Here is a 27307-nt window from a genome sequence, read left to right as displayed (position 1 = left end):
AGGACGAGCACCATATGATCCTCTTAATAGATGCAGAAAAAATATTTGACAAAGTACAGCATCCTTTCTTGATTAAAACTCCATGGTGTAGGGATAGAGGGTACATACCTCAATATCATAAAAGCCATCTATGAAAAACCCATAGCGAATATCATTCTCAAGGAAAAACTGAGAGCTTTTCCCTTAAGGTCAGGAACACATCAGGGATGTCCACTATCTTTTTTTTTTTTTTAAGATTTTATTTATTTATTTGAGAGAGAGTGAGCGAGAGAGACAGAGAGAGCACAGGGGGGAGGGCCAGTGGGAGAAGCAGACTCCCCACTGAGCAGCAAGGGGCTCGATCCTGGGACTCTGGGATCATGACCTGAGCCGAAGGTAGACGCTTAACTGACTGAGCCACCCAGGCGCCCCAGGGATGACCACTATTACCACTGCTGTTCAACATAGTACTAGAAGTCCTAGCCTCAGCAATCAGACAACAAAAAGAAATATTTTAGTATATGTGCTGCCAAAGCTAGCACAACAAAAAGAAATAAAAGGCATCTGAATCGGCAAAGAAGTCAAACTCTCACTCTTCCCAGATGACATGATACTTTATATGGAAAACCCAAAAGACTCCACCCCAAAATTGCTAGAACTCATACATGAATTCAGTAAAGTGGCAGGATATAAAATCAATGCACAAAAATCAGTGGCATTTCTATACACCGAGACAGAAAAAGAGAAATTAAGGAGTTGATCCCATTTACAATTGCACCCAAAACCATAAGATACCTAGGAATAAATCTAACCTAAGAGGCAAAGGATCTGTACTCTGAAAACTACAGAACACTCATGAAAGACATTGAGGAAGACACAAAGAAATGGAAAAACTTTCCATGCTCATGGATTGGAAGAACAAATATTGTTAAAATGTCTATGCTACCTAGAGCAATCTATACATTCAATGCAATCCCTATCAAAATATCATCAACTTTTTTCAAGAACTGGAACAAATAATCCTAAAATTTGTATGGAACCTGGGAAGAACTCGAATAGCCAGAGGAATGTTGAAAAAGAAAAGCAAAGCTGGTGGCATCACAATTCCGGACTTCAAGGTCTATTACAAAGCTATATTCATCAAGACAGGATGGTGCTGGCACAAACACAGACACATAGATCAATGGAATCAGAAATAGAAGCTCAACTCTATGGTCAACTAATCTTCAACAAAGCAGGAAAGAACATCTGATGGAAAAAAGACAGTCTCTTCAACAAATGATGTTGGGAGAATTGGACAGCCACATGCAAAAGAATGAAACTGGACCATTTCCTTACACCACACAAAAAAACAGACTCAAATGGATGAAAGACCTAAATGTGCGACAGGAATCCATCAAAATCCTAGAGGAGAACACAAGCAGCAACCTCTTCAACCTCAGCCACAGCAACTTCTTGCTAGACATGTCTCCAAAGGCAAGGGAAACAAAAGCAAAAATGAACTATTGGGACTTCATCAAGATAAAAAGCTTCTGCACAGCAAAGAAAACAGTCGACAAAACCAAAAGACAACCGACAGAATGGGAGAAAATATTTGCAAATGACGCATCAGATAAAGGGCTAGTATCCAAAATCTATAAAGAACTTATCAGACTCAAAACACAAAGAACAAATAATCCAATCAAGAAATGGGTAGAAGACATGAATGGACATTTCTCCAAAGAAGACATCCAAATGGCCAACAGACACATGAAAAAGTGCTCAACATCGCTCGGCATCAGGAAAATCCAAATCAAAACCTCAATGAGATACCACCTCACACCAGTCAGAATGGCTAAAATTAACATGTCAGGAAACGACAGATGTTGGCGAGGATGTGGAGAAAGGGGAACCCTCCTACACTGTTGGTGGGAATGCAAGCTGGTGCAGCCACTCTGGACAACAGTATGGAGGTTCCTCATAAAGTTGAAAATAGAGATACCCTATGACCCAGCAACTGCGCTACTGGGTATTTACCCCAAAGATACAAATGTAGTGATCTGAAGGAGCATCTGCACTCCAATGTTTATAGCAGCAATGTCCACAATAGCCAAACTATGGAAAGAGCCCAGATGTCCATCGACAGATGAATAAAGAAGATGTGATATATGTATACAACGGAATACTACTCACCCATCCCCCAAAAAGTGAAATTTGGCCATTTGCAACAATGCGATGGAACTACAGGGTATTATGCTAAGTGGAATAAGTCATTCAGAGAAAGACAATTATTGTATGATCTCACTTATATGTAGAATTTAAGAAATAAAACAGGGCATCGTAGGGAAAGAGAGGAAAAAATAAAACAAGACGAAATCAGACAGGGAGAGAAACCATAAGAGACTCTTAATCATTGGAAACAAACAGGGTTGCTGGAGGGGAGCGGGGTGGGAGGATGGGCTAACTGGGTGATGGACATTAAGAAGGGATTGTGATGTAATGAGCACTGGGTATTATATAAGACTGATGAATCACTGCCTTCTACCTCTGAAACCAATAATATATTATGTTGATTAATTGAATTTAAATTAAAAAAAGACATTATTTATATTTATTTTTGTCATTGAGTACAGATAAAGAATATAAGTAAATTATTTACAAATTTCATTTGAAAATAACTACACAATACAAAAGGGGGTGCTGCCTGCTCTAAACCAAGCAAAGATTTATTTCAGCAAAGACATGATGTTTCTTCAAAAGACCAAGAACAGCCATGGTCAAACTTCTAAGGAAGGAGGTTTCCATGACAGCAAGAATGACGGGATGCTTCAGGAAAAGACATGGTAATAAGCAGAGTATCCAGATGCAGGGTTGAACTATAAGCAGTGACTGACATGAACAGTGATAAGCTCTGACACAATTTCCAGGAAAGAAGAAAGCCATAGATATGTATTAGCGACCATGCAGGACTTAAAAGGAAGCAGCTGCCTTTGAAAAGGTACACCTCAGGGCAGGAAGTAAGGAGGTTGGTCATGAAAAAGCAAGTAAAGGACTTAACTGGAGAAGAAATTATTGAAGAAGCTGCCTTTTCTCCCCTAGCATTTACCAAAGATTTTCTGAGGCAGCCAAAAAACCAGCCAGGAAAATTTCGAAAAGATAACTTATTTTGAACACAGTTTAAAGGTCCCTGAAATCTATGAAACTGTGATTCCAGTCAAAGCCTCAACGGCCTCATATTTTAAGAAGGCCCAGTCAATCCAATCCGTGCCATGTTTCTTCCAGCAGAATTAATACTTGGAACCTTTACTACAAAGCTTTTATGCTAAATTTTGGGTTTTCAAAATAATACTTGTAAAAATGTATTTGAAGATGTACCATTTAGCTTCATGATGAATTTTCTCTTTTTATGGTTGAAATGGGTTTCGTCATTTTAACCCATAAAATCTTCAGGAAAGAAATGATCTCTCACCACCCTATTTGTGACCATTGTCCAAAAACCAATTAGGTCCTAAGTTCAGGATCACCTACAGTCATTTTTTTAAAAACTCTTTTCATTTATATCATTTCACTATTTACTTATGACCTAAAAATCTTTTAAAGTCTGCCATCTGCAGTCATTTTCAAAAAATTCTATGGTAAGGGTATAACAAAGGCTTCTGACTTCAGTGAAGCCTGAGAAATGATCATGGATTAAAAGAACTGAACTGGGGAGGCTATAAGAAGTCATGAAATAATGAAAACATGACTAGAACTGAGAGAGAAATCACAGAAATAAATCTTTAAGGTCTTAATTTATAAAAAAGAAAGAGGAAAATAACACAAGTGTGTAAAATGGTGCTCTTCAGGAAATAAGTACATATGTGTATGACAAACAACTCCAGGTAATGAGAGGAGAGGTAAACTGAAGAAAATTGTAGAAACTTTCCTAAAAATAAACCTCAATTACAAATAGTTTTAGGAGTTTTTTCTTAGGGGCACCTGGGTGGATCAGTCAGTTAAGCCTCAGACTCTTGATTTCGGCTCAGGTGTTGATCTCAGTGTCGTGGGTTCAAGCCCTGAGTTGTGGAGCCTACTTATAACAAAGAAGATTCTGAGCCCAGCCCGGTGTGGAGCACAGGAAGCCCAGGAAGATCCACAGGTGGCGGAGGCATGAGCCCCTGGGCAGTCGGCTCCTTCCTGGTCTCCCCTTCCTCACACATCAGCATGAAAGCCTTTAGTGCAATGAGGCCTGTTAGAAAAAACAGTCTTTCGGACCACAGCCTGGTCATCTCCTGGAGCAAAGCCCTGGTGGAGGACCCGATGAGCCTTCTGTACAACATGAACGACTGCTACTCCAAACTCACAGAGCTGGTGCCCAGCATCCCCCAGAACAAGAAGGTGAGCAAGATGGAAATCCTGCAACAAGGGATCTTGGACCTGCAGATCACCCTGGACTCGCACCCCACTATTGTCAGCCCATACTACTAGCGACCTGGACAGAGCCAGGCATCCAGGGCACTACTGACCACCCTAAACATGGACATCAGTATCCTGTCCTTGCAGGCTTCTGAATTCTCTTCTGAATTAATGTCAAATGACAGCAAAGCGCTCTGTGGCTGAATAAATGGTGTTCATGACTTTCCTTTTCTTTGCACAAGAACAACGAATTCACAGGATCTTTTAAGACACTGAACTTACTTTTTTAAGATTTTATTTATTTTTTTTTTGTGAGAGAGGGAGAGAGAAAGCCCCTGTGCACATGAGTGGGGGGGGGAGGGGCAGAGGGAGAAGCAGACTCCCTGCTGAGCAGGGAGCCAGATGCGGGGCTCAATCCCAGGACGCTGAGATCATGACCCCAGCCAAAGGCAGACGCTTAACCGACTGAGCCACACAGGCACCCCCTGAACTTATCTTTCAACCATTTCACAAGAAGAACAACAAACTGAATGGACATTTTTTAAAAATGGAAAGAAAACTAAGAATGACCATCTTCCCCAGGGTGTTCTCTGACCTGGACTGTGATATTAGTTATTTATGAAAAAGACTTTTAAATGCCCTTTCTGCAGTTGGAAGATTTTCTTTATATACTATTTCCACCATGAGGAGTGAAAACATTAAAATCGTAAGGAATTTCCCAATTTAAACAGACTTTGCCTTTTTTCAAAGGTGGAGCGTGAATACCAGAAGAATCCAGTATTCAGTTACTTAAATGAAGTCTTTTGGCCAGAAATGACCCTTTTGACGCAAGCCTAATGAATGCTGTGTGTGTATATATATGTATGTATATGTGCACGCGTGCGCGCAAGCACGTGCGTGTGTGTGTGGTGAAACCTTGTGCACTCTTTAATTAGAGTTTTCTTGTATAGTGGCAGAGATGTATATTTCTGCATACAAATAAAGTGTAATGATGTACTTATGCTAAACTTTTTATAAAAGTTTAGTTGTAAACTTAACCCTTTTATACAAATTAAATCATGTGTTTATTGAATGGTGATTGCCTGCTTTATTTCAGAGGACCAGTGCTTGGATTTTTATTATGCTATGTTATAACTGAGCCCAAATAAATACAAGTACAAATTTATATAAACTGTATAAGATTATAATAAACATGTCTGAAGTCAAAAAAAAAAAAAGAAAAAGAAACGAAAAGAAAAAAAAAGGAGGTTTTGTTTTTTTGAAGTAGCCCAATGCAGGGCTTGAACCCACGACCCTGAGTTCAAGAGTTGGACATTTAACCGAATGAGCCAAAGTTTAAGAGTATTTTAAGCCAAATATACCAAGACTGAGAAAATTAAGAGCTAGATCATAAATAGATAAAGCCTTGTTAACAAGGAAGAACGATACTTTGCAGTCAAGTCTAAAATCACTATTTACAGGGGCGTCTGGGTGGCTCAGTCATTAGGCATCTGGCTTCGGCTCAGGTCATGATCCTGCGGTCCTGGGATCGAGCCCCACATTGGGCTCCCCGCTCTGCGGGAAGCCTGCTTCTCCCTCTCCCACTCCCCCTGCTTGTATTCCCTCTCTCGCCGTCTCTCTCTCTGTCAAATAAATAAATAAATAATCTTAAAAAAAAAAAATCATTATTTACCAAAAAAGGACAGATCATCATATTGTATTCTGTAAACTCAGAATAAAATACAAAAGGTACCAGAATTAGAGATCTGGAAGAGTTAGGATGTACATAAAAGAAGGTATAATCAACCAGACATTCATAATCCTAGTATGTCTAAACATTGCATCCTAGTGTGTCTAAACCAAGAAGTTGTGCATTTGAATAGCTTGCATTCCATGAACAGTCAGTGAAACTAATGTTTCTTTAACTGGGATGTGGGTACCCTCTGGAATATGCCAAGCTCCTCTTCTTGAGGCGTTCATTTTACTTGAAGAATTAAAACACATGTGAACATATAATGAAGAATGCCAAATGTGCATTACTTTCAATGACAAAATACTAGATTTCAAACAAAAATCTGCTGTCTTTGGCCAGTATGGTAATGTTAGCTGTCAGATATCCTGGTAGGAAATTCTTAAGTGTAACTTCAGATATAGTTTAAAGAGGGCAATAAATTGTTTTGAGAGTGAAGTTACAAAGAAATGAGCACACTGAAATGTCTATTTGCTTATCTCAAATAACCCAATCATTTCTCAATTATGACCAAATTCTAAAAGGCCCCAAGTGCTCCCAAAGAACTACTTTAAAAGGAAACTTACTTAGGAAACCAATTTAATCCCAGGTGCTCTGTCTTGGAATATAGTATTCTTTCCACCATGTCATAAAGTGGTCTCCAAGGTAACTCCAAATCATCTCTTGAAAGAAGTTCCTTTTTCCTAATAAAAAAAAAAAAAAGTAACCATATATGTATATATTCATGCACAGCTGTTTATATTACACCTACTACACAGGGATGACAGTTGTTAAATGCTGCTGTCATCCTGGGTGGGCCTTGCTTTTCCCTATCCACAGCAACTCACTGGTAGAATGCAGTAGTATGAAGAACAATGCACCAGATTCTTACTGCTGCTCAAACCTCAAAGAGCACCAGGTAAAAGGGGGCATTTAAATTTGTGCCACCATTACTGCCAATGAATTTCCTATTTTCCCATGTTATCTATGGAGTATTTAATTGTTTCCAGCATTGTGCTGGGTACATAGGCGTAAAGAATAAATGATTCATGACTCCTTTAGGATCTTACCACATACATAATGGAAGAAAACTAGTTTAAACGAACATCAAGTAACATATATTTCCATGTGTGCTACAAAACAGAAGGCCTCACAAGGAGACAGAATTTTAATTAATTAACATGTATGGCTTCAACTTATGATAAAATTTTCTGCAACCTTTTTGCAAACTGGCAATTTGGGACTTGGGTCTTCTTACCAAAGAACACTTAGCTCTTGTTGCCTAAAACCTTGAAGAAACAAACCAAAAACTGTTAGCAGAAATCACAGGAAATGTACTTACTTTAACAAGTTGATCAAGAGACGGGCAAATCCCTGCATCATGCTGATTTCCAGTTTTGGAATTGATACCAGCTCATACAATAACTTGATAAAAAGAACATGATCTTCTTTGCTAAATTTTCTCCCATAAAGTCGAATATATCTGCAACAGAAAAATCAATATAGCCTTTAAAAATAAGTTACCCATATTCACTGCCAGCATTATTCACTGCCAAAGTGTGGAAGAAACATTAATGTCCATCGATGGATGAATGAATAAACAAAATGCAGTGTGTATTTGTGGTGTGTGTGTGTGTGTATTATTATTATGCTGTGAAATTAGCCAATCATAAAAGACAAATACTGCACGATTCCACTTATATGCAGTATCTAAAATAATCAAACTCATTGAAACAAAAAGTAGAATAGTAGTTACCAGGGACAAGTGGAGGTGGGGCACACAAGGAAACACGGAGTTATTCAAGGAGTACAGGGTTTCAGTTATGTAAGATGAAAGAGTTCTGAAGATCCGTTGTACAATGTACATATGCTAATAATACCGTAGTGTACACTTAAAAATTGTTAAGAGTAAATTTGTTTTTGCCACAATAAAAAAAATATTTATTATGACACCGTAATTTCAAATGCCCTTGATGTTAAGCATTTTATATCTTTACTCATTATGTAGGAAAAATTATTCTGTTTTAATTAAGACTACCAAATAATAATTTAATTAACAAAAGGCTTATAATGATAACTGAATTCTCATCAACATTCAGTGACCAATTAAAATACTGTTGTCTTATTGTTGTTTGGTCTTAACTGGCCTTTGGCCATTAGTATCCCTGAAATGGGTTCCTTTGTCCCCTTCCTTTTATTAAGTAAGTGCTCATTCAAGAGAATTATCTGTTGATATGTAACTCCTAAAACTACTTAAAAACAGCATATCACAATATAAAGAATAAAACAGAACAGGAGAGTACAGATATAGAAGTTTACTGTTTAACCACAGATTCTTTGAAGAAACAATAATGGTTTGCTTAGAATCCTAAAATACACCAAGTTACATAACTTATAATACCATGTGTTTCTGAGTTAACTCACAGTTATACTAAAATTAAGTTACTATCAAAAATAATATAGTATTTTACCTCAAAGTTATACATTTTTAGTTTTTTAACTTTAGATAACCAAGGTAATCAAAAGCATCGACTACAAGCAAAGGAAAAGGTGTCCTAAAAAGCAAGAATGACTAATTAATTATAGACTATTTTAAGGATGCGTAAGTAACAAAAACTTAAGTAACCAAAAACTTACTTAGAACAAATTAGTGAACACTTAAAAATCATAAACACCTTTGAGAAAGAATCATTTTACAAATATATAAACCAACAGAAAAGATATTAATATTCCTTATATGTTCTTTAGCACTGCCCCAATAGCTAAGATCAAATTGAATTTATGCTTAACTTCTAAAATTAGGGTATCTAACTGCTTTTCCTTTCCAGAAATTCCTCAAAATTCTTGGTCCACTAAAAACATACTTTTTCATTTTCTCAGGCTGTTGTGTATTTATTTATTCATTCAGCTCTTTTCTCTTGTTTCAAGACAGAATCCCATGATTTCACCTTAGTACTCTGTGACCGGATAGTACAGACAGCAGAGCAACGAGAGTGAGATACTGTTTTGCTTCTGCCAGTAACTACTGTGCAAGTTTCTTAACTACACTGGGCTGGTAAAGCAAATGGAATAGTGAAGGCAATATATAAAAACCCTAAGCCCAGGGCTACCAGGGGCACTTTAAGTTGCTGAATAAACGTGGTACAGCCTCCTGCAGCCTCCCCTCAAGTTCACTCTAAATTTTGGAGTAAAAGGTAGAATCAACACTACTTTCAAATGAAAGCAAACTATATTCCTAAAAACTACACGGAGAAGAGTTCAAAGAACGATCCTTTGCTTTCAGTGGCTACTTCAGGTCTAGCCAGGACTCTGGATGCCCCTGGAGCTCTGTACTTTCCTCTGTGGCTAGAATACTTCTGGAGAAAAACTGGGGAAACATGGCTCTAAGTCATCGAAATAACTTAGCTACAGTCCATTGCATTTACTGCAGTAGAAAGGCAACTATATGCTTAACATTAGGAACACAAAATTCAGAGCCCCAAATTTAATATTATGAAAAAAAGAGACCAACAGGGGGATTCCTAGAGGAGGTAGAACTGCTGACAAAACTAGAGATGTTAGGGGATTACTCAGAAAGAAACCTTCTATTTTCCCTGTCAACCGGGAAACAGTTCTTGTCAACCAGAAAGTGGTTCTTGTCTCAGCATTTCTCAAAATGCAGTCCAAGAAAAATTTGTTCTGAAGAGCACAAAAAGTACAAGAAGAAAATTAATAATTGCTTTTCATAAAAATTGAGAAATTCTGTTCACAATAAAACACTATTAAAAGTGAAAAGCCCAATCTGATATTTGGAATACATCCACCTGACAAAGTACTCTTATGCAAATTACATAAGAACTCCTTCAAATCAGTAAAAGACACAACCAGATTTAAAAAAAAAAAAAAAAAGGCAAAAGACTCAGGCAGGCACTTCTCAGAAGACAACATACAGATGGCTAATAAGCATATGTAAAGATACTCAACACCCTTACTCACCAGTAAAAGCAAATTAAAACCACAGTAAGGTACCACTTTACACCCACCAGACTGACTAAAACTAAAAAGCCTAATAATATCTAGTTTGGGTGAGAATGTGGAACAACCGGACCTTTCATATGTTAATGGTAGGTGTATAAAGTCCTATACCCACTTTGGAAAAAGTTCCTTGATAATACCTAGCAAATGTCTATTAGAGTGTTTAAAATGCATATTCCTGAGTTCCATCTTAAATCTAGACCATTAAAATACCAGGAGTGTGAAATGCAATAAAATTGTTCAAAAAAAATAAAAAATAAAAAAAAAATACTCAGGGTGGAGACTAAGAACCTTCATTTTTCAAAAACTACTCCAGTTGGTTTTTCTGTATATTTATGTTCAAAAATCCTACTTTTGACCATATTGATAATCTTTTCTTTTTCCAATTTTCACTTTAAGTTTTAGAACTAAAAATTACTATTAGAGGTCTCAAAATACTTGAAAACCTTGGTAACAGTCATGAATGATCTTTTGAACAGAGTTTCTTAAACTATCCAGAATATATAAATGATGTCATTATGTTCCATCCTCCCACAGGGGAGAAAAACTATGAAAGATAATACAAAAGCACTTTTTAATTGCTTCCTTCCTCCTCACAACCTTATACTGTATTAATCAAATGCTTTAATTTTTAATCTCAAGCAAAGAAAGGCAGTAGCATACCAGGAACAGTAGTTATTTAATAAAGTGTGCAATACTGTCAAGGTTTTTTCTACTATACAACCTGAAGATAGTTTACTATTCATTACAAGGAAGTTTGAAGTAATACAAAATTATATGTTACTGAAATGAACTAAGAATTAGAGCTTGACAAGAGGCTAAAAATACTGGTTTCAATACAAGCTTTGTCATTCACCAGTTATTTTTCTTTAAGGCAATCGCTGGGTTTCTAAGGTTCTAACTTAGGCATCAATCAAGTAAAATTAATATAATTTCAGAACAACATTAAGACTATTTGTAATTATAAAAGATGTTAAGACATTTAGCAATGACATTTAATCTTAAGTAAATGCTTTATTTTGGGTAGTCCTACTCAAAAGACAAAAAAATGGAATTTTACTTATAAAATTTAAAAACTAGAGTTTAACTATATTCATTTAAAACACTGATGGATCTTTTTTTTTTTTGGAAAGATTTTATTTATTTATTTGAGTGAGAGAGAGAGCACAAGCAGGGGGAGGGGCAGAGGAAGAAGCAGGCTCCCCGCTAAGCAGGGAACCCCATGTGGGACTCAATCGCTTTTAAAAAATCCTACATCTAGGGTCGCCTGGGTGGCTCAGTCAGTCGAGTCGTTGAGCATCTGACTTGATTTCTGCTCCATGCTCAGTAGGGAGTCTGCTTGAGATCCTCTCCCTCTTCCTCTTCCTCTCCCCCTGCCTTGCACTCTCTCTCTCTCAAATAAATAAATCTTAAAAAAAAAACACTCCACATCTAACAATACATCCTAAGTAAAAATCTAGAATATCAAAGTCAAAATACCAAAGTTTTTCATTGCACATTTGCAGTAAAATTTTCCTGGGGAAAAAAAAAAGCCGACATAAGAGAATGGTTTGCTAAATTGTGGTTTATGCCTTTAGATATAATGCAGTCATTTAAAATATGTTTTTAAAGCACTTTAGTGGATGTGAAATGAAATGTCTTATTAAAAAAAAAAAAAAAGCAGGATACAAGGGGCACCTGGGTGGCTCAGTCAGTTAAGCGTCTGCCTTTGGCTCAGGTCATGATCTAGGGGTCCTGGGATCAAACATGGAGAGGGGCTCCTGCCTGCTTTTCCCTCTGCCTCTGCCCCGCCCCTGCCCCCTGCTTGTGCTTGTGCTCTCTCACATGCACTCTCTCTCTCTCAAATAAATAAAATCTTTTTTTTTTTTTTTTTAAGATTTATTAATTTAGGAGTGCCTGGGTGCCTCAGGTGCCTCTCCCACTCCCCCCTGCTGTGTTCCCTCTCTTGCTGTGTCTCTGTCAAATAAATAAATAAAATCTTTAAAAATAAGAAAGATTTATTATTTATTTGAGAGAGCACACAGAAGGAGAGCAATGTGGGGCTCAATCCCAGGACCCTGGGATCATGACCTGAGCTGAAGGCAGACGCTTAAACAACTGAGCCACCCAGGCACCCCAATAAAATCTTTTTTAAAAAAAGCAAGATACAAAACATATATGAATACAACCAAAGAAAATATATACTCATACATTAAGATTAAAAGATAAAACAGACACCATAACACATTACCTCTATGGTAAAATGGAGTGATTTTCATGTTTTCCTATATACCTTTGTTTATTCTAACTTTCTTAAGTAAAAAGGCATTATTTTTGTAATTAAAACATGTAAAAACATTTCATATCAAATTTCTGTTGTAAAATACAATGTTTAAAATTAGGTAATCAATATTTCTGCATTTCTACATTTCTTTTAATAAAAACAGCCCTTATCAAAGACTACTAAAGTCCTATTTAAAAGAGCACAGAAGTTAGGTTGTAGGGTTCTCCCTAGCCAAAAATGACACCAGAGCATGAATCACGTAATTACCTGCAATGTATGTTTAAATCCATTGAGTTCATAATGAAACTAAAAAATATAAATACAAACAAAAGAAAAACCCCACAGATTATGCCCTTGAAGAATGCTACGGGACCAAGTCATTATCTTAAAAACTGGTAAATAGGGCGCCTGGGTGGCTCAATCTGTTAAGCCTTGGACTCCTGATTTCAGCTCAGGTTGTGATCTCAGCTCATCTCAGTTCTGTTAGATCCAACCCTCCCTCGGATGAGCCCACACTCCGCGGTGAGTCTGCTTGAGTTCTCTCCCTCTGCCCCTCCCCCTGCTTGCATGGGCATGCGCTCTCTCTCTAAAATAAATAAATCTTAAAAAAAAAACTGGTAAATAAAGAGAACCAATGAAACATTTATCCTGGCTTCTATAAGAATTGTACCTCAGGGTAAACAATAGTTCAGGAGTAAAAGTTTTTTAGAGAACTTCAGCTAATAAGCAAAGAACCATTTTGCAATCTCTAAAGAATGCAGAATGGCTATTAACATCACAAAAAGAGAACCAGGGATTATGCCTCTCCTGATAAAAGTATACCATATACCTAATACCCAGTCTTGAAAAAGAAAATGAAATTTTATGTGCTGAATAGAAGCAACAAAATCAATGACTGTCTTTAATATTTCAATCAGACTTTGACTAAAGGTAATTAAAATTATATAATAAAGCTGACTTTTTTAAAAGACAAAAAATGAGATTACAGAAACTGTGCCCTCTTTTCAATCTTCTGTGGAATACCTATAAAACTGGTCATAAACTCACTTAATTCTAACATGGACATTATTCTGGCCAAACAGTCTGATTATAATAAAATATAAATTAGAAAATATTAAGACGGTAAAACAAAAAGAAACCAAATTATTTAAAAACACACAGTCTTAATAGCCAATATCAGGGGGCGCCTGGGTGGCTCAGTCGTTAAGCGTCTGCCTTCGGCTCAGGTTATGGTCCCAGGGTCCTGGGATCGAGCCCCACATCGGGCTCCCTGCTCGGCGGGAAGCCTGCTTCTCCCTCTCCCACTCCCCCTGATTGTGTTCCCTCTCTCGCTGTGTCTCTATCAAATAAATAAATAAAATCTTTAAAAAAAAAAAAAAAAATAGCCAATATCAGACTTAAGGCATTCCCCCTCTAAGAGGCACTTCTTTATTTTTTTCTATTTTTTTTATTATTATGTTATGTTAATCACCATACATTACATCATTAGTTTTTGATGTAGTGTTCCATGATTCAATGTTTGTGTATGACACCCAGTGCTCCATGCAGAACGTGCCCTCTTTAATACCCATCACCAGGCTAACCCATCCCCCTACCCCCTCCCCTCTAGAACCCTGTTTGTTTTTCAGAGTCCATAGTCTCTCATGGTTCGTCTCCCCCTCCGATTCCCCCCCTTCATTCTTCCCCTCCTGCTATCTTCTTCTTTTTTTTTTTTAACATATAATGTATTATTTGTTTCAGAGGTGCAGATCTGTGATTCAACAGTCTTACACAATCCACAGCAAGAGGCACTTCTTTAAAACCAAAAACCTTTAAAGGTCTACAACCTTTAAAACCAGACAGATTCAAGACAATAATGACTATTCTTACTATTATTATTTAGCATTATTCTGAATCTAGAGATTAAAGAGTAAACTAGGAAACACAAACAGGGGTAACTGTTTCAGGAAGGGTAAAAGAGTATGTTGTCAATGCTATGATTTTCCCTACAACATCTAAATCCAGCAACAAGAAAAACCCACTTTTATTTTTTTTTTAAAGACTTTATTTATTTGAGAGAGAGAGACAGCGAGAGAGGGAACGCAAGCAGGGGGAGTGGGAGAGGAAAAAGCAGGCTTCCCGCTGAGCAGGGAGCCCGATGTGGGACTCGATCCCAAAACCCTGGGATCATGACCTGAGCCGAAGGCAGACGCTTAACAACTGAGCCACCCAGGTGCCCCCAAAAAACCCACTTTTAGACTAAATAAGAAAATCCACAGAATATGTTTTTTAAAATTGGCAGCCTTCTTTATGGTAACCAGATAAAAAACAGTGGTGAATGGAGGTAAACTGTTCCATTCATAATATCAACAAAAAGATTCATTAGAGATTTATCTGAAAGAAGGCGCCTGAGTGGCTCAGTCCGTTAAGTGTCTGACTTTGGCTCAGGTCATGGTCTCAGGGTCCTAGGACTGAGCCCTGCATGGGGCTCCCTGCTCAGCGGGGAGTCTGTTTCTCCCTCTCCCTCTGCCCCACCCCCCTGCTTGTTCTCTCTTTCTCTCTCTCAGATACATAAATAAAATCTTTTAAAAAAAAGGTAATTTCTCTAAGAGAAATGTATAGGAATTACATTTTTTTTTTTCCGGTTTAGATATTTATTTATTTATTTTTAGGAATTACATTTTAAAACAATAAAACTGTACTAAATGTAAAATATCTGAATAAATGGTGAGACATAACAATTTTTAAAACTATGTCTTAATACCTGACGGCTAGAGGTAAATGGTCATGGTAATTTTATTTGCTTTAAAATACTTGTCAATGAGATGCCTGAAAAAACTCTTCCCTCTAGCCAGAAAAAAACAATAAACAAAACAAAAAAACCAACCTCCCTCCCCACTTTACTGTCTCTTTCTTCTGTTCCTAAGATATCACCAATGACAAAAATTAAAAAAGGCAAAATGTGCAGAGAAAGCTAGAAGATCAGGAATTAATTACTTTGACTTTATTCCAGGACTAAGTCCTTCATCATAACACATAATATTTAAAAACGCAGATACAGCTTCTCATTACTAGGAATAGTGAGTGAACAGATAAAATGTAGGGTTTTCTCATAAATCCACCTCTCCTCTTTTCATTCAATTACCCATGTAATCAAAATGCATCTCTAGATGTGAGGAATTACGTATTGGAAAACTTAAATATACAGAAGTAAGGGAGACAAATGAAGTACTATCAGTTTTGTGATTTTTTTTTTTTTTAACCAATGTTTCATCATAGATGAGAGTCCACTGAACCGAATCTTGAAAGATCAGAAAGCCGTCATCACTCTGAATAAGCAACCGAGGGTCAAGAAAATCTGAGCATTTGGGGAAAGAGGCAGGAACAGGCACAGAGACAGCTCTAGGGAGAGGAACAGAGCAAGAACAGCATACTTCTATGACAAAAAGACACAACCAAGAGAGTGTTCCTTATTTTCTCATTTCACTTCCAAAGAGGTCAAGCTGAGAATCAAGAAAAGGGATGCACTATCACACACACACAAAAACAAATTAACAATAAAGGATATCAATTCCAAGGGCCTGCTGACATAGAAGAAAGGCAAATTAGGTGTTATCTAAAGTGGAGAATATTTTATGTTGCCATGCTCTAGACTGCTTTGCAACTCCCAATGTTATCATCAACTCTGAATAGCCAGAATATTTATTGATTTCAACACAGCAGCCAAGCCAGCAGGAGCAGCACGGTTCTACAAATTTGCAGAGAATTCAAAGTATTCTAGGTCAGTCCCTTGGGCAAGTCATTTAATCTCTGTATTTGTTAAGACCTGGGTTTCCTCACAAGGCTATGGTGATGGGTAATTGATTAATGTACAAGAAAGACATTCTGATTTAATTGATCTGAAATGGGCCCCGAGTACCAGTTGTTTTTATGCTTCCCAGACGTTTCACTACATTTGAGAACCACTGCACCTTAGCAGACTGACTGGAGTACAAGATATGGTGGTTTAAAATCTATTTCAATCATTAAAAATAAAATACTTATACAATCTGTTCCAATTAATATTTCTTCAGTTATGAGGCTAAATTTATCTTAAGGTATTTGCTTACTATATATTTTCTTGTGAATTATTTGTTCATATCCTTAAAAGCCTATCTATCCTTTAAGGTTTCCTCTTTCAGAGTCTTCCTTCATTCCCAACCAAAAGTGCTATCTCTGTCCTCTCTGTCCCTTAACAGCTTGTACCAAACGAGTATTTTCCACATTCTATTTCTTACTGGAGTTATACATGTATATATTATAGTGTTTCTTTTTTTTTTAAACATTTTATTTATTTTATTTTATTTATTTATTTTTTTTTTTTTAAAGACTTTATTTATTTATTTGACAGAGAGAGATATAGCGAGATAGGGAACACAAGCAGGGGGAGTAGGAGAGGGAGAAGCAAGCTCCCCGCTGAGCAGGGAGTCCGATGCGGGGCTCGATCCCAGGACCCTGGGATCATGACCTGAGCCGAAGGCAGACGCTTAATGACTGAGCCACCCAGGCGCCCCTATTATAGTGTTTCTTTAGATGACTAACAGGTAAGGATGGCAGGGACTATGCCTCTATACATATATAACCCTCAACTCTAACCAAAGAATGAAACAAGGTGGACGTTCTGAGAAACATTTTTTCAGCTGACCAAATGTATGAGTGTATCTTGAGAAATATACTGGCTTACATAATTAAAAACAGCTCACGCGAACTAGTTCTATTTTTAAAAAGAAAAAAAGAAAACCCTTCAAACTAACAATAAATATTTTACCAAATTAAGTAAATTGGCCTTAAAACATTGAGTAGGTTTCCGAAACACACTATAAAACAGGTCTATTATCTTTACCAAGGATAGTATTTCTGACGGAAGGCCCTAAATGGACAAGGAGATCTGAAGTACACACTTCTCTTTATCCCCATCTACACCACAGGCTAAACAATACTCACTGGAGTGTCAGCATATTGTATTTCAGAGTTATATCCTTTATGACTTATTATAACTGACATGACAATTTCTGCAGTAATACAGTCATTCACTCTTAATACCTAATAATGATCCCTCTATTCTTTTCCCAGTTGCTTCTCCCTGGAGTCAGGGACAAGGGGCATTCATCTCTTGAAATGCTTTACTACACTTAAGAGCCAGACATGGCAATAGAGAATGGAAAGTAACAAATGGTTCTGGAGCATACAGCCTAGAGGGAGACAGATAACTGATTTATTTCAAAATACTGTGCTCCAAATACAGACTTTAACAGTTACGTGGTCGACTTGTTCATATCTTTGTTCCCCCACATTAAATGGCTTTCTCAAGATTCCTGCTTACCTAACCAAATCCCACCTCAAGGCTCAGGTGCCGTTCTTCCCCAGGTGGCCTTCCCAGGCTATACAGCCTGGGAGTTTCCTTCCTCTGGGACTCATGGTTAAGAGCAAGCCCTGTGGTCATTAGACAAATCAGCTAATACTGTACCTCACTAAGTCTCATTTCTTCAAAGGTAAAACTGGGATAACAAACGTACCTACAATTCATAGGGACGTTTGTGAAAATTAAGTGAAATAATGACGGTCAAGTCATTAGCATAGTGCTGGCACACTCTGAGGCCTCAACATATGGTAGGTAGTACCTATGCCACTCATTCAATCATCTATTAACTAATGCTCTCTTGCAAGATGCCGCAGTCTACTGATTTTTTAACCTGTTGGAACTTTTCGTTTTTACCCCTCGTGTCTTTGTGGCTCAAGGTGTAGGTGTTGATTAGACGATCTGAATTACAGAAAGAAACCTATAAAATCAGTAGCTTTCATATTTTGGGAGCCACAACCCACCCTTATAAATATATAACCCGGTATATACTTAAACATATATAAAACTGAAAAAAAAATATAAAAAACTGAAATTAAGGTCATAAACATTCAGCCTTATTACTTTTAAATTTACTCTAATAATTCTAATTCTAATTCTAATTTAGTTCACCAACAAACAAACAACCCCCTCAAAACAAACAAACAAAAAACTGGTCAAGACCTAAATTGATTTCACAATGCTTTGGTCATAACCCACAAATGAAAAATTCTCTATTAAGCACTTATAAATGAACATATAGATGACAAATTGTGAGACCATACAAACTACAAAAAAAAAAAAAAACTCCACAAAATGAAAAAGTTTTAAGATAGTTGTCTAATTATGATTTTTTAAAAATCACATTTTAAATCACTCTGGAATTTGTTAAATGGTAACTTTTTTCCTGCCATACACAAAATAGGGACCACTGTTTGATTTATGTTGGCAGAAATTTGACAATATTTTATTTATTGGGATGTCTGGAAGTAACCCACCTCCCCTCATAAGAGAAACTATCCCAACTAAACTCTTTAGGAATCCACCCAAAATATAAACTAGACTCTAATGCAAAAGATTGCATTCATAAAGTTTCTTACTCTAAAAACTTCTACCTCATCCTTGGTTTAAAAAAGAAATTTGTCAGAAAACAAAATGAAATACTCACACTTAAGAGCCCAAAGATTACTAACACATTTCTTTTAGAGTACCTACCATTAGGAGATTAGAAAGCATTTTTAATAATTCTTAAGCAATTTCCAATTTATATGAATTACAATACTATTCTCAAACCCATTTCAAAGGTGTTAGTTTTTTCTTGGGAAGGGAAAAAGTCTTTACTGTATTTTGATTTTTTTCTTTTCTTTTTTTTTTTAAAGCTTTTTTTTTTTTTTTTAACTAATCTCTACCCCCAATATGGGGCTCAAACTCACAACCCTGAGATCAAGAATCGCATGCTCTTCTGATTGAGCTAGCCAGGCCCCCCTTTACTTTATTTTTAGACTCTAAAATTTAGGGTCTATTTATTGTGAAAAAAAGCCAAAATAGCATAAAAAGGCGATGATCACTACCAAAACTGTATGGTTCACCTGTTCAAAAATTGTATTAACTACACTCTAAATTATTTAGTACTAAATATTTAAACATAACAATCATTATAGATTTATTTTTAAATGAAAGTCTCAAACTCACTGATGCAACCAATATAATCTGCTTTCTTCTCTAATTAACCTTGCTAAACCCACTCCCCCCAGACTCCCACTTTGGATTATGAAACACACCATTCTCTTCTTTAACCAAAATGCTCCTTCCCTCCTTTTCTTTTACTAAATATGTAACTTTCTTTTGAATCCCGTATTAAAATAGAGGATTTCATTTCCGGACACCTGGGTGGCTCAGTGGTTAAGCGACTACCTTCGGCTCGGGTCGTGATCCCGGAGTCCCGGGATCGAGTCCCGCATCGGGCTCCCTGTGCTCAGCGGGGAGTCTGCTTCTCCCTCTGACCCTCTCCGCTCTCATGCTCTCTCACTCTCTCTCTCATAACGAAATAAAATCTTAAAAAAAAAAAAATAGATCTCATCCCATATTTGTTTTCTCCATTTTGACTGTAAAAGTAGTAATTTCTTAGAATTCCATAATGCTTTAGTTTAGAAAGACCAAAAAATTAATTATAATATCACTGAGTACAAATGAATGCATATACACTGCCGTACTGCTGTAGTAAATGCTGGGAGAGGAGGAAAGGAAGTAAACATGGAGGACACTGACCTCAAGAAGGCTCACAGTAGAGGGAAGATTATATACAAAGACTACAAAAGCACAAACAAGGGATCAAGAGAGAGTGCACTAAAAGGGAAGAAATGCTGAGTGCAGGCCGAATATGGAAGTAGCCAACCTCAAGATTCCAAATGGGAATATTTATAGTATGCGCTGCTTTTAACATTCCAGTGGCTGTGTCAATGAATATAAAGGTTTTTTTGGTTGTTTGCTTGCTGTTGCTGTTATTACCCTATTCTCAGCTTGCCATTCACACTGTATGAGATTTTGATCTAATTTTCTACACAGGTTAGAAAGAAACACAGATTTGGATTTTGTATTAAAAAGGAGAAAAGGAGAGCAGTGAGAGAAGATTCACTAGAAGTCTCATTTAACAGAAAAGTTAACACCTGGGTTCCAAAATGAGAAAATGGGTTAAGAAGTTATGCCCTTATTTACTACTAAATAAACAAGCATCCCTTAAAAACACAAGAAACTGCCTCCATTTTAGTTCAGTCAAGAACATATATTTCAAAGACAATTTTATTTTATAGCACTGCAGCAAGACCACTTGGGAAAATTGTTTTTAAATGATACATTCACATTTCTGAACAAGGAATAGTACTGTTTTATTAATTTTTTTTCCCTAACTGCCCTTCTCAGTGCCTCCATTTAGGGCATTAAAACGTATTGGTCAGAATAAGAATTTTTTTTTAAGTAATGACCTTAGAATTCATATTTACTTTCCTCAAGTTTCTTGATGGAGCTACTCCTTGCCTAGACTGTCCTTAAAGAACAAAAATGTGTGCTTACAGAAAAGCAGCACACTGGAACTTCCCAAGAGGGCAGAAATCTTTCACTAACATATCCCAAGGGCTAAAACCAGTGCCAGGCCCCCACAAAGCACTCAGAAAATATTTGTTCAAAGACTCCTGCCACTACTCCTTTGCATCCAACTATGTATTAACTAATAAGAACCTCAGTATCTTTGTTTTCAAAATGGAGAGAATTCAAGGAAGTCCTGGTTGCCCCAGGACGGATTCTATGTCTCCGCAGTTAAAAGGGGGAGAAGAACAATGCCAAAATACACAAATGTTCATTAAGAAGCTGTATTATAAATCACTACCCATGGGGTCTGTCTGAAGTAAACCTTAGACAAAACAATGCAAATGGAAACTCAGAAGTAAAACCACAAATTTTGCAAGTAGAATTTCATGAGATTGATCAAAGTGATGTTGGATTATCGTTCATTTTTCTAAGCTTGAGAATGGCATCAGTATTGAGTTTTTTGGTTTAATTCCTTTTCCCTTGCAGATACATACTGGAAGCACTTATGAATGAAGTAATATGCTTCAAAAACAATGGGGGGGTGCATGGGAGTGGAAGGAACATGATTGGCCATGAGTTGATAACTGAACATAGGTGATGGGTACATAAAGTTCACTATATTATTGTCTTTCTTTGTATATGTGTGATATTTTCCACAATAAAAAATGTTTAAAGGAAAATTAAAAAAGTATTCAAAAACTATTCAAATCATATATATTGACAAATGAGATTCTGCAAAAACATTCAGTTAACTAGTAAGGAGAAAAAACTGAGAAGGTGTTTTAAAAGAATGATTAACGGGCGCCTGGGTGGCTCAGTCGTTAAGCATCTGCCTTTAGCTCAGGTCATGATCCTAGGGTCCTGGGATCCAGGCCCACATCAGGTTACCTGCTCAGCAGGAAGCCTGCTTCTCCCTCTCCCACTCATCCGGCTTGTGTTCCCTCTCTTGTTGTCTCTCTCTGTCAAATAAATAAAATCTTAAAAAAAATAAAAGAATGATTAAAAGAGGTTCTTGAGGTACATCTAACTAGCTCAGTCAGTAGAGGATGTGACTCTTAATCTCAGAGCCATGAGTTCAAGCCCCACATCAGGCATGGAGCCTACTTAAAAAAGAGAAAAAGAAAGAAAGAAAGAATGAATGAAAGCAAGTAAGGCAAGAAAGAAACTAAAAAGGTGTTTGAAAAATGGGAAGGGCCTCAAATATATATATATATATATATATATATATATATATATATACATACACACACACACATATATATAATATCTAAGTTTGAGACTGCTATGAAAAATTAAATGTGTGCATGTGTAGGTACAGGGGATATCTGTATTTTCTGCTCAATTTTGCTTTGAACCTAAAGTTGCTCTAAAAACTAAAGTTGGTTAATTAAAAAAAAAGAAGAAGAAAGAAAAGAAATGTGAAGGACAGTTTACTGCACTGTTATACAACTTTGTCAGAAAAATTCATGTCCCCAAATAATTTAATTCATTTACTTTGTTTTTCTATGGAAAATCAGCTTTCAAATCAATTCAACAAAGAAATTTTGGTTCCCGTTTTGAGTGTAGTCATATAATAACAAAAGCAAACCTTTTCTACTACTTTCCCTAACTGGTTCTCACTGATCAATGTGGTAATTTGTCAAGATTTCAAGATTTTTTACAAGTACAAAGCACTTCTATTTATTGTGTACTTCACAATTTCAACACTTAAACATTAGATACCCAAATAAGTACACCGTGTTAATAGCTGAGATTCAGTGGTTGGAATTTTCTACTTTCTCCCCCAACACAGAGATGATACAAATTTGGGTGCTCCGGTGGTCAGATTATTACTTTCCACAAAAGAAGTTCAGTGTATTTGATAATTCATATCTTGACTAAACTTAAGTTTCCGGTGGTTATATAATCTAATTAAATACATTATGTGGTTTCAACTGGGATAATCCAATTCCTATCCAAGAAGGCTATATCATGTTCTTAATAATAATTAAACAAGGAAGTTATAGTTTAATTAGCAAATGAAATGATTTGTCAGTATAATAGAGTCATTTCATTATAAGAAAACAGCACAGAATATAATATTTCATTATAACAAGTAAGACATTTAAATTTGTTTCATAATACACCAAGTGCACATCCTTCACTAAAATCAAAATTCTGTTTTAAAAAAAAAAGAAACACAAAAGAAAGGATTATAGATGGACTAAACTTTAGGAAATAGTAGGCTATTCACTTGTTTTCCCTCCTCCAGACCAATTTAAAGGAACACAGAGCTAGAAAGGCCCTTTGGGACTAACTCAGTGATTTTTCAAACAATATGTTTCAGAGCCCTGAGCAGGCTTTAGGGGGTTCTATAATCAGTGAAGTGTTAAAAAGAAAAAAGTCAGTGCAACTTTATCCTGCCCAAGGAGCCCAATATTGTGTTTAAGATTTTGCTTTTATAGAACAGTCCTCGGGTAAGTTTTAAGTTTGAAAAGCCACTAAGAGTCTATACTCCTCCCACTTTCTGAAAGAGGACCCTAAAGCTGAGAGAGGTTAAGCAAGACCAAGATGATAATAATGTTCACGGCAAGGTCAGGTATAGATCAACTGACATCTTCAAACTAGACCTCACCACACATGAAAGGTCCAGAGGGAAAAGGGAGAAAAAATAAGTTTCAAGATTATCTTTCTTCAACTCTGTCATTCTCTACATGGACTGTACCAGTTATCCACCAACACCTTTCACTTCGAGTCCAGGAGCTGTCTTTACTGCTGTTTTCCAAAGACCATTAGGCTTGTGCCTCTCTTCTCCAATTTGTTTCCCTGCTTCTTAAAAACATTCCCTGTGATATTACCTCACGCAGTTCTAATACTTTAACTTGTCCATACAAGAGAGCTTGTATTTTACCACAGGGCCAATTTTTAAAGTACACAGAAATAACCTTTCTTCACAGAGATGTTACACAGACCCACAGTCTCAAAATGGATTGAAACAGAATGACAGTAAGTACTTAAGTGAGGTAAAAAGTGAAAAAAGGGAGCGGGAGCCTGAGTATCCCCAAACCAGAACTCTACCCCACACAGACCTGTGATGCCCAGATTAGGGGTGTCCGGGATCCAGTCCCAGTGCCTCTGAACAGCATTTACACTCTGGTCTTCTTTAGGAATGTGCTTGATCTATAGAGCTATTTCCAGTACTTTACAAGCTGCTCAAATAGTCCTTGCAGAAAGATACACACTGGCCTATTTGAGGCTCTACAGGATAAAAAATAAAATCATGAAATGCCAGACCAGGAATGTTTCTCAGGAATTATTTAGTCCAACCCCTCATTTCTTTCACAAGAATACTGAAACACAGGATTAAAGTAGCCTTCCCACAGTCACAGAGCTACTGGTAGAAGTTAGATTTTCTTTTCTTTTTTTTTTTTTAAGATTTATTTATTTGGCAGAGAGAGATACAGCGAGAGGGAACACAAGCAGGGGGAGTGGGAGAGGGAGAAGCAGGCTCTCTGCTGAGCAAGGAGCCCGATATGGGACTCCATCCCAGTACCCTGGGATCATGACCTGAGCCGAACGCAGACTTTTAACCAACTGAGCCACCCAGGCGCCCCTGCATTTTATTTTCATTACTACTTTCCATTCTTCTACAAGGTACTAAATATGATCACTACTCAGGTAACTAACAGCTGTCATCACATGTTTTGGCATCATTTAGATGCAAACTTGTGCAACACACAAGGCTCATTAAAAAACAACAAGTCCAACTATAAACAGGTCACCTTAACATGACTTAGGAGAAAAAAAATACACCCAAGATCACAACATGTCCCACCAAGTTCAAAATGTCTCATAGTGCAGTCCTGAGAATCAGTTTGCAGCATTTAACCACTGTTCCAAAATAAAATTCTGACAGCATTTCTTGCTGGTTATTTAAACATGAATGGTTTGGGGTTCATAGGCTAGTAAGCCTTATTAACCGCAATCTTGCCCTAAACACCAAGGACTGTCTCCACTGTATTTTTAGCTGTTTCTAGGTAAAAGCTACTTATACTTAGTAAGTCAAAAATAATCCAATTCCAGGTGCTAATTTGCCAAGCTTAGTAATAGGTCAGAAAACAAAGCTTAACTCTGTGTAGATTCCAGATTCAGAAATCCAAACCAGCCCTGAAACAAATAATACATTATATGTTAATAAAAAGAAAAAATAAAATAAAAAAATAAAAACCCTGAAACAAATAATACATTATATGTTAATAAAAAGAATAAATAAATAAATAAATAAAATAAAACAGAAAGAAAGAAATCCAAACCAGGTATGCATTCACACTGGTATACTTATATATTGTGCATCTAAAAGAAGCTGTGTCCCCCAAAATGGTTATTCTCCGGTAAATCTAACAAGAGTGATTAAAATGGGGGAATTACTGGAACTGACAAAGTAACTTTATTTTTACTGTGCCTAAGTAACACAAACACATAGGAGGCTCACTTGAAAAATCATCTGATGTTAATCAGTTATAAAACATTCCTCTCTTTTGACTGAAAGTGGTTCTTCTCCCTGTTGCATTTTTTTCCAAAGTCTCCCGTGAATCCTAAATACACAAACTTCTCCATACTCTAATCAAGAGGAGAGCTGTTAACCTTGACATTTTATGGTCTCTCTTTGAAAAGGGCAAATTAAGTGTTTCAGTTTAGTTTTAATTAAAAAGGTATTACTCCCACCACTACCACCCTCAAAAGGAGATGAGAAATTTGTCAGAGGCTCCCTAATAACTGGCAGATAAGAATCATCCTGTGAGGAAATGTAGAGAAGACTATTGCATTACAAAACCCTGAGTCATCACCCAGTTCACTCAGCAGATTTGGGTAAACACTGGATTTAAGTGACTTATGTCTTGTATGTTTATCCATCCATACCCACATTCATGAACATACAATGTTACCAGATTTTGTGTACAGTTAACCAAGCAAGATACAGCACAACTTTCTTAAAAAAATTATTCTGACACAGTGAAGATGTCCATCTTGCTGGTTATTTGGACATAAATGGTTTGGGGTATATAAAAAAAATAAATAAAGTCTCTAACCTTTCCCCCCAAGACTATTTTTACTTGCTTTCCCCCTTATTTTCAGTGGCACTATAGTTTGCGGGGTGTTTGTGCAAAAAAACAGTAACAGTAATAAAAGAATAATTTAACAACTGAAACTGATTTAGGTCATCTATATTCATCTGAGAGACTCAAAAATTAACACAAGCCAGGTACTCATAATGCCCTGGACAATCTGACAGCTCTCTTCTCTATTTTCCTTAGGGTCGCACATTCCCAAAGGAAATGTCACAACTGGAGAAACACACTTTCCGGAGGTTCTAAGACTCAACATTCTCAACATTAACGTCTAGTGTACAGCCCGAGAATGAGCTAAGGGCTGATTTTAAACCAATCTTTTCAATCAAACCCACAAAGCCTGAGCAGGCCCAAAAAAGCAGAACCTACAAGTTCCCTACGGCCTCCTCCTCATTCAGAAAGTTACTAGACATGAATTGAAGGATACGAAGAGGCGGAGACCGTAGAGGAAGAGCCTGAGGAAACACAAGGAAAAGTCAATAGTTGCTCCCTCATAGGTGAATCCTGTCTCTCCTCCCTCATGAGCAAAGGTCCAAGGAGGACCCTTGGGGGACCGCTCACCTCTTTCCCTGGGAGCCCGGTGCCCTCCGGCTCCCCAGGGCCCCGCAGGTCGGAAGACAACAACCCGAACCCTTGGGGAGAAGCAGCTGGGGAGGACATCGAGGGCTGGGGAGGACGTCAAGGGCTGGTGAGAACCAAGGAGGTCCCGCAGGAAAGTAGCAGGGAGGGGACTTGAGTGCTTCCCAGGCTTCTTGTCGCGATTCTCCGACTACTCCTCCGGGACCACCGGCTGGAGTCGGGGCAGAGCTGAGTCCAGCGGTCCGGTGCGGACAAAGAGCGGCCTCCCCCACCCCCCGCCCCGGACGCCCTCCCACTGAGCCTTTGCCCTCCCCACCCCCCGCGCCCACCCTACAGGCCCGAACACACTTACGTGGAGAGTTTCCTGGTCCAGAAGAGGCCCCCGGGCCACAGCTCTTGGAGCTGCACGGCCCGGCCCAGGTTGCTTTTGATCTGGGCCAGCTGCAAGTCGGACTCGGCGTCCAGCCGCTCGGCATAGGGCAGCAGCTTGTTGTAGACGATCTCCTTCTGAGGAACGAAGCCCCGCGGGTCCGGGCCGGGAAGCCCGCCGGGCTCCGGGGGATCCCTGCCGTCCGCCCGCTCGGCCGGCTCCATGAGCCTAGGGACACCCCCCCCACCCCCTCCCACCCTAACCCTCCCCGGCCCCCACCCCTCTCCGGGCTCCGCCTCCTCCGCGTCGTCGTCGCCCCGCGGCCGCCGGCGGCCCGTAGCCCTCGGCCCGACCGCTGGGCCCCCTCCCCTGGCCGGCGCGCTGCTGGCCCCCGCGCGATCCCGGTTCGTTGGCGGCGGCAGCGGCCGCTCCGCCCGCCCCGCACCGGCTCGGCTGATGACGCTGCAGCAGC

At 38.0% G+C, this 27307-nt stretch overlaps 1 protein-coding gene and 1 pseudogene across 4 annotated transcripts in view; one reads left to right on the top strand and one right to left on the bottom strand.

The window, feature by feature from the left end:
- The window catches only part of PSME4 (proteasome activator subunit 4), a 109232-nt gene extending 82161 nt beyond the window's left edge, over positions 1-27071 (bottom strand). For 3 of the 4 annotated variants that reach the window (XM_032410986.1, XM_032410988.1, XM_032410987.1), the window contains exons 1-3: positions 26818-27071; positions 7404-7544; positions 6649-6765 (exon numbers count right to left, since the gene is read on the bottom strand). In XM_032410986.1, coding sequence (XP_032266877.1) covers positions 6649-6765; positions 7404-7544; positions 26818-27059 — 500 coding nt within the window. In that variant the 5' untranslated portion in view covers positions 27060-27071. Of the gene's footprint in view, positions 1-6648; positions 6766-7403; positions 7545-23846; positions 24216-26817 lie in introns of those variants that run through there. The other variant, XM_032410989.1, reaches the window with a different exon arrangement.
- On the top strand, positions 2521-4700 carry LOC116636301 (annotated as a pseudogene).
- Positions 27072-27307: the final 236 nt, after the last annotated feature.

The sequence above is a fragment of the Phoca vitulina genome, unplaced genomic scaffold, assembly GCF_004348235.1.
Source record: "Phoca vitulina isolate PV1807 unplaced genomic scaffold, GSC_HSeal_1.0 scaffold12, whole genome shotgun sequence".
NCBI classification, from domain to species: domain Eukaryota; kingdom Metazoa; phylum Chordata; class Mammalia; order Carnivora; family Phocidae; genus Phoca; species Phoca vitulina.
Note: the sequence above shows the minus strand (reverse complement) of the source record. Positions and strands in the feature narration are given on the sequence as shown.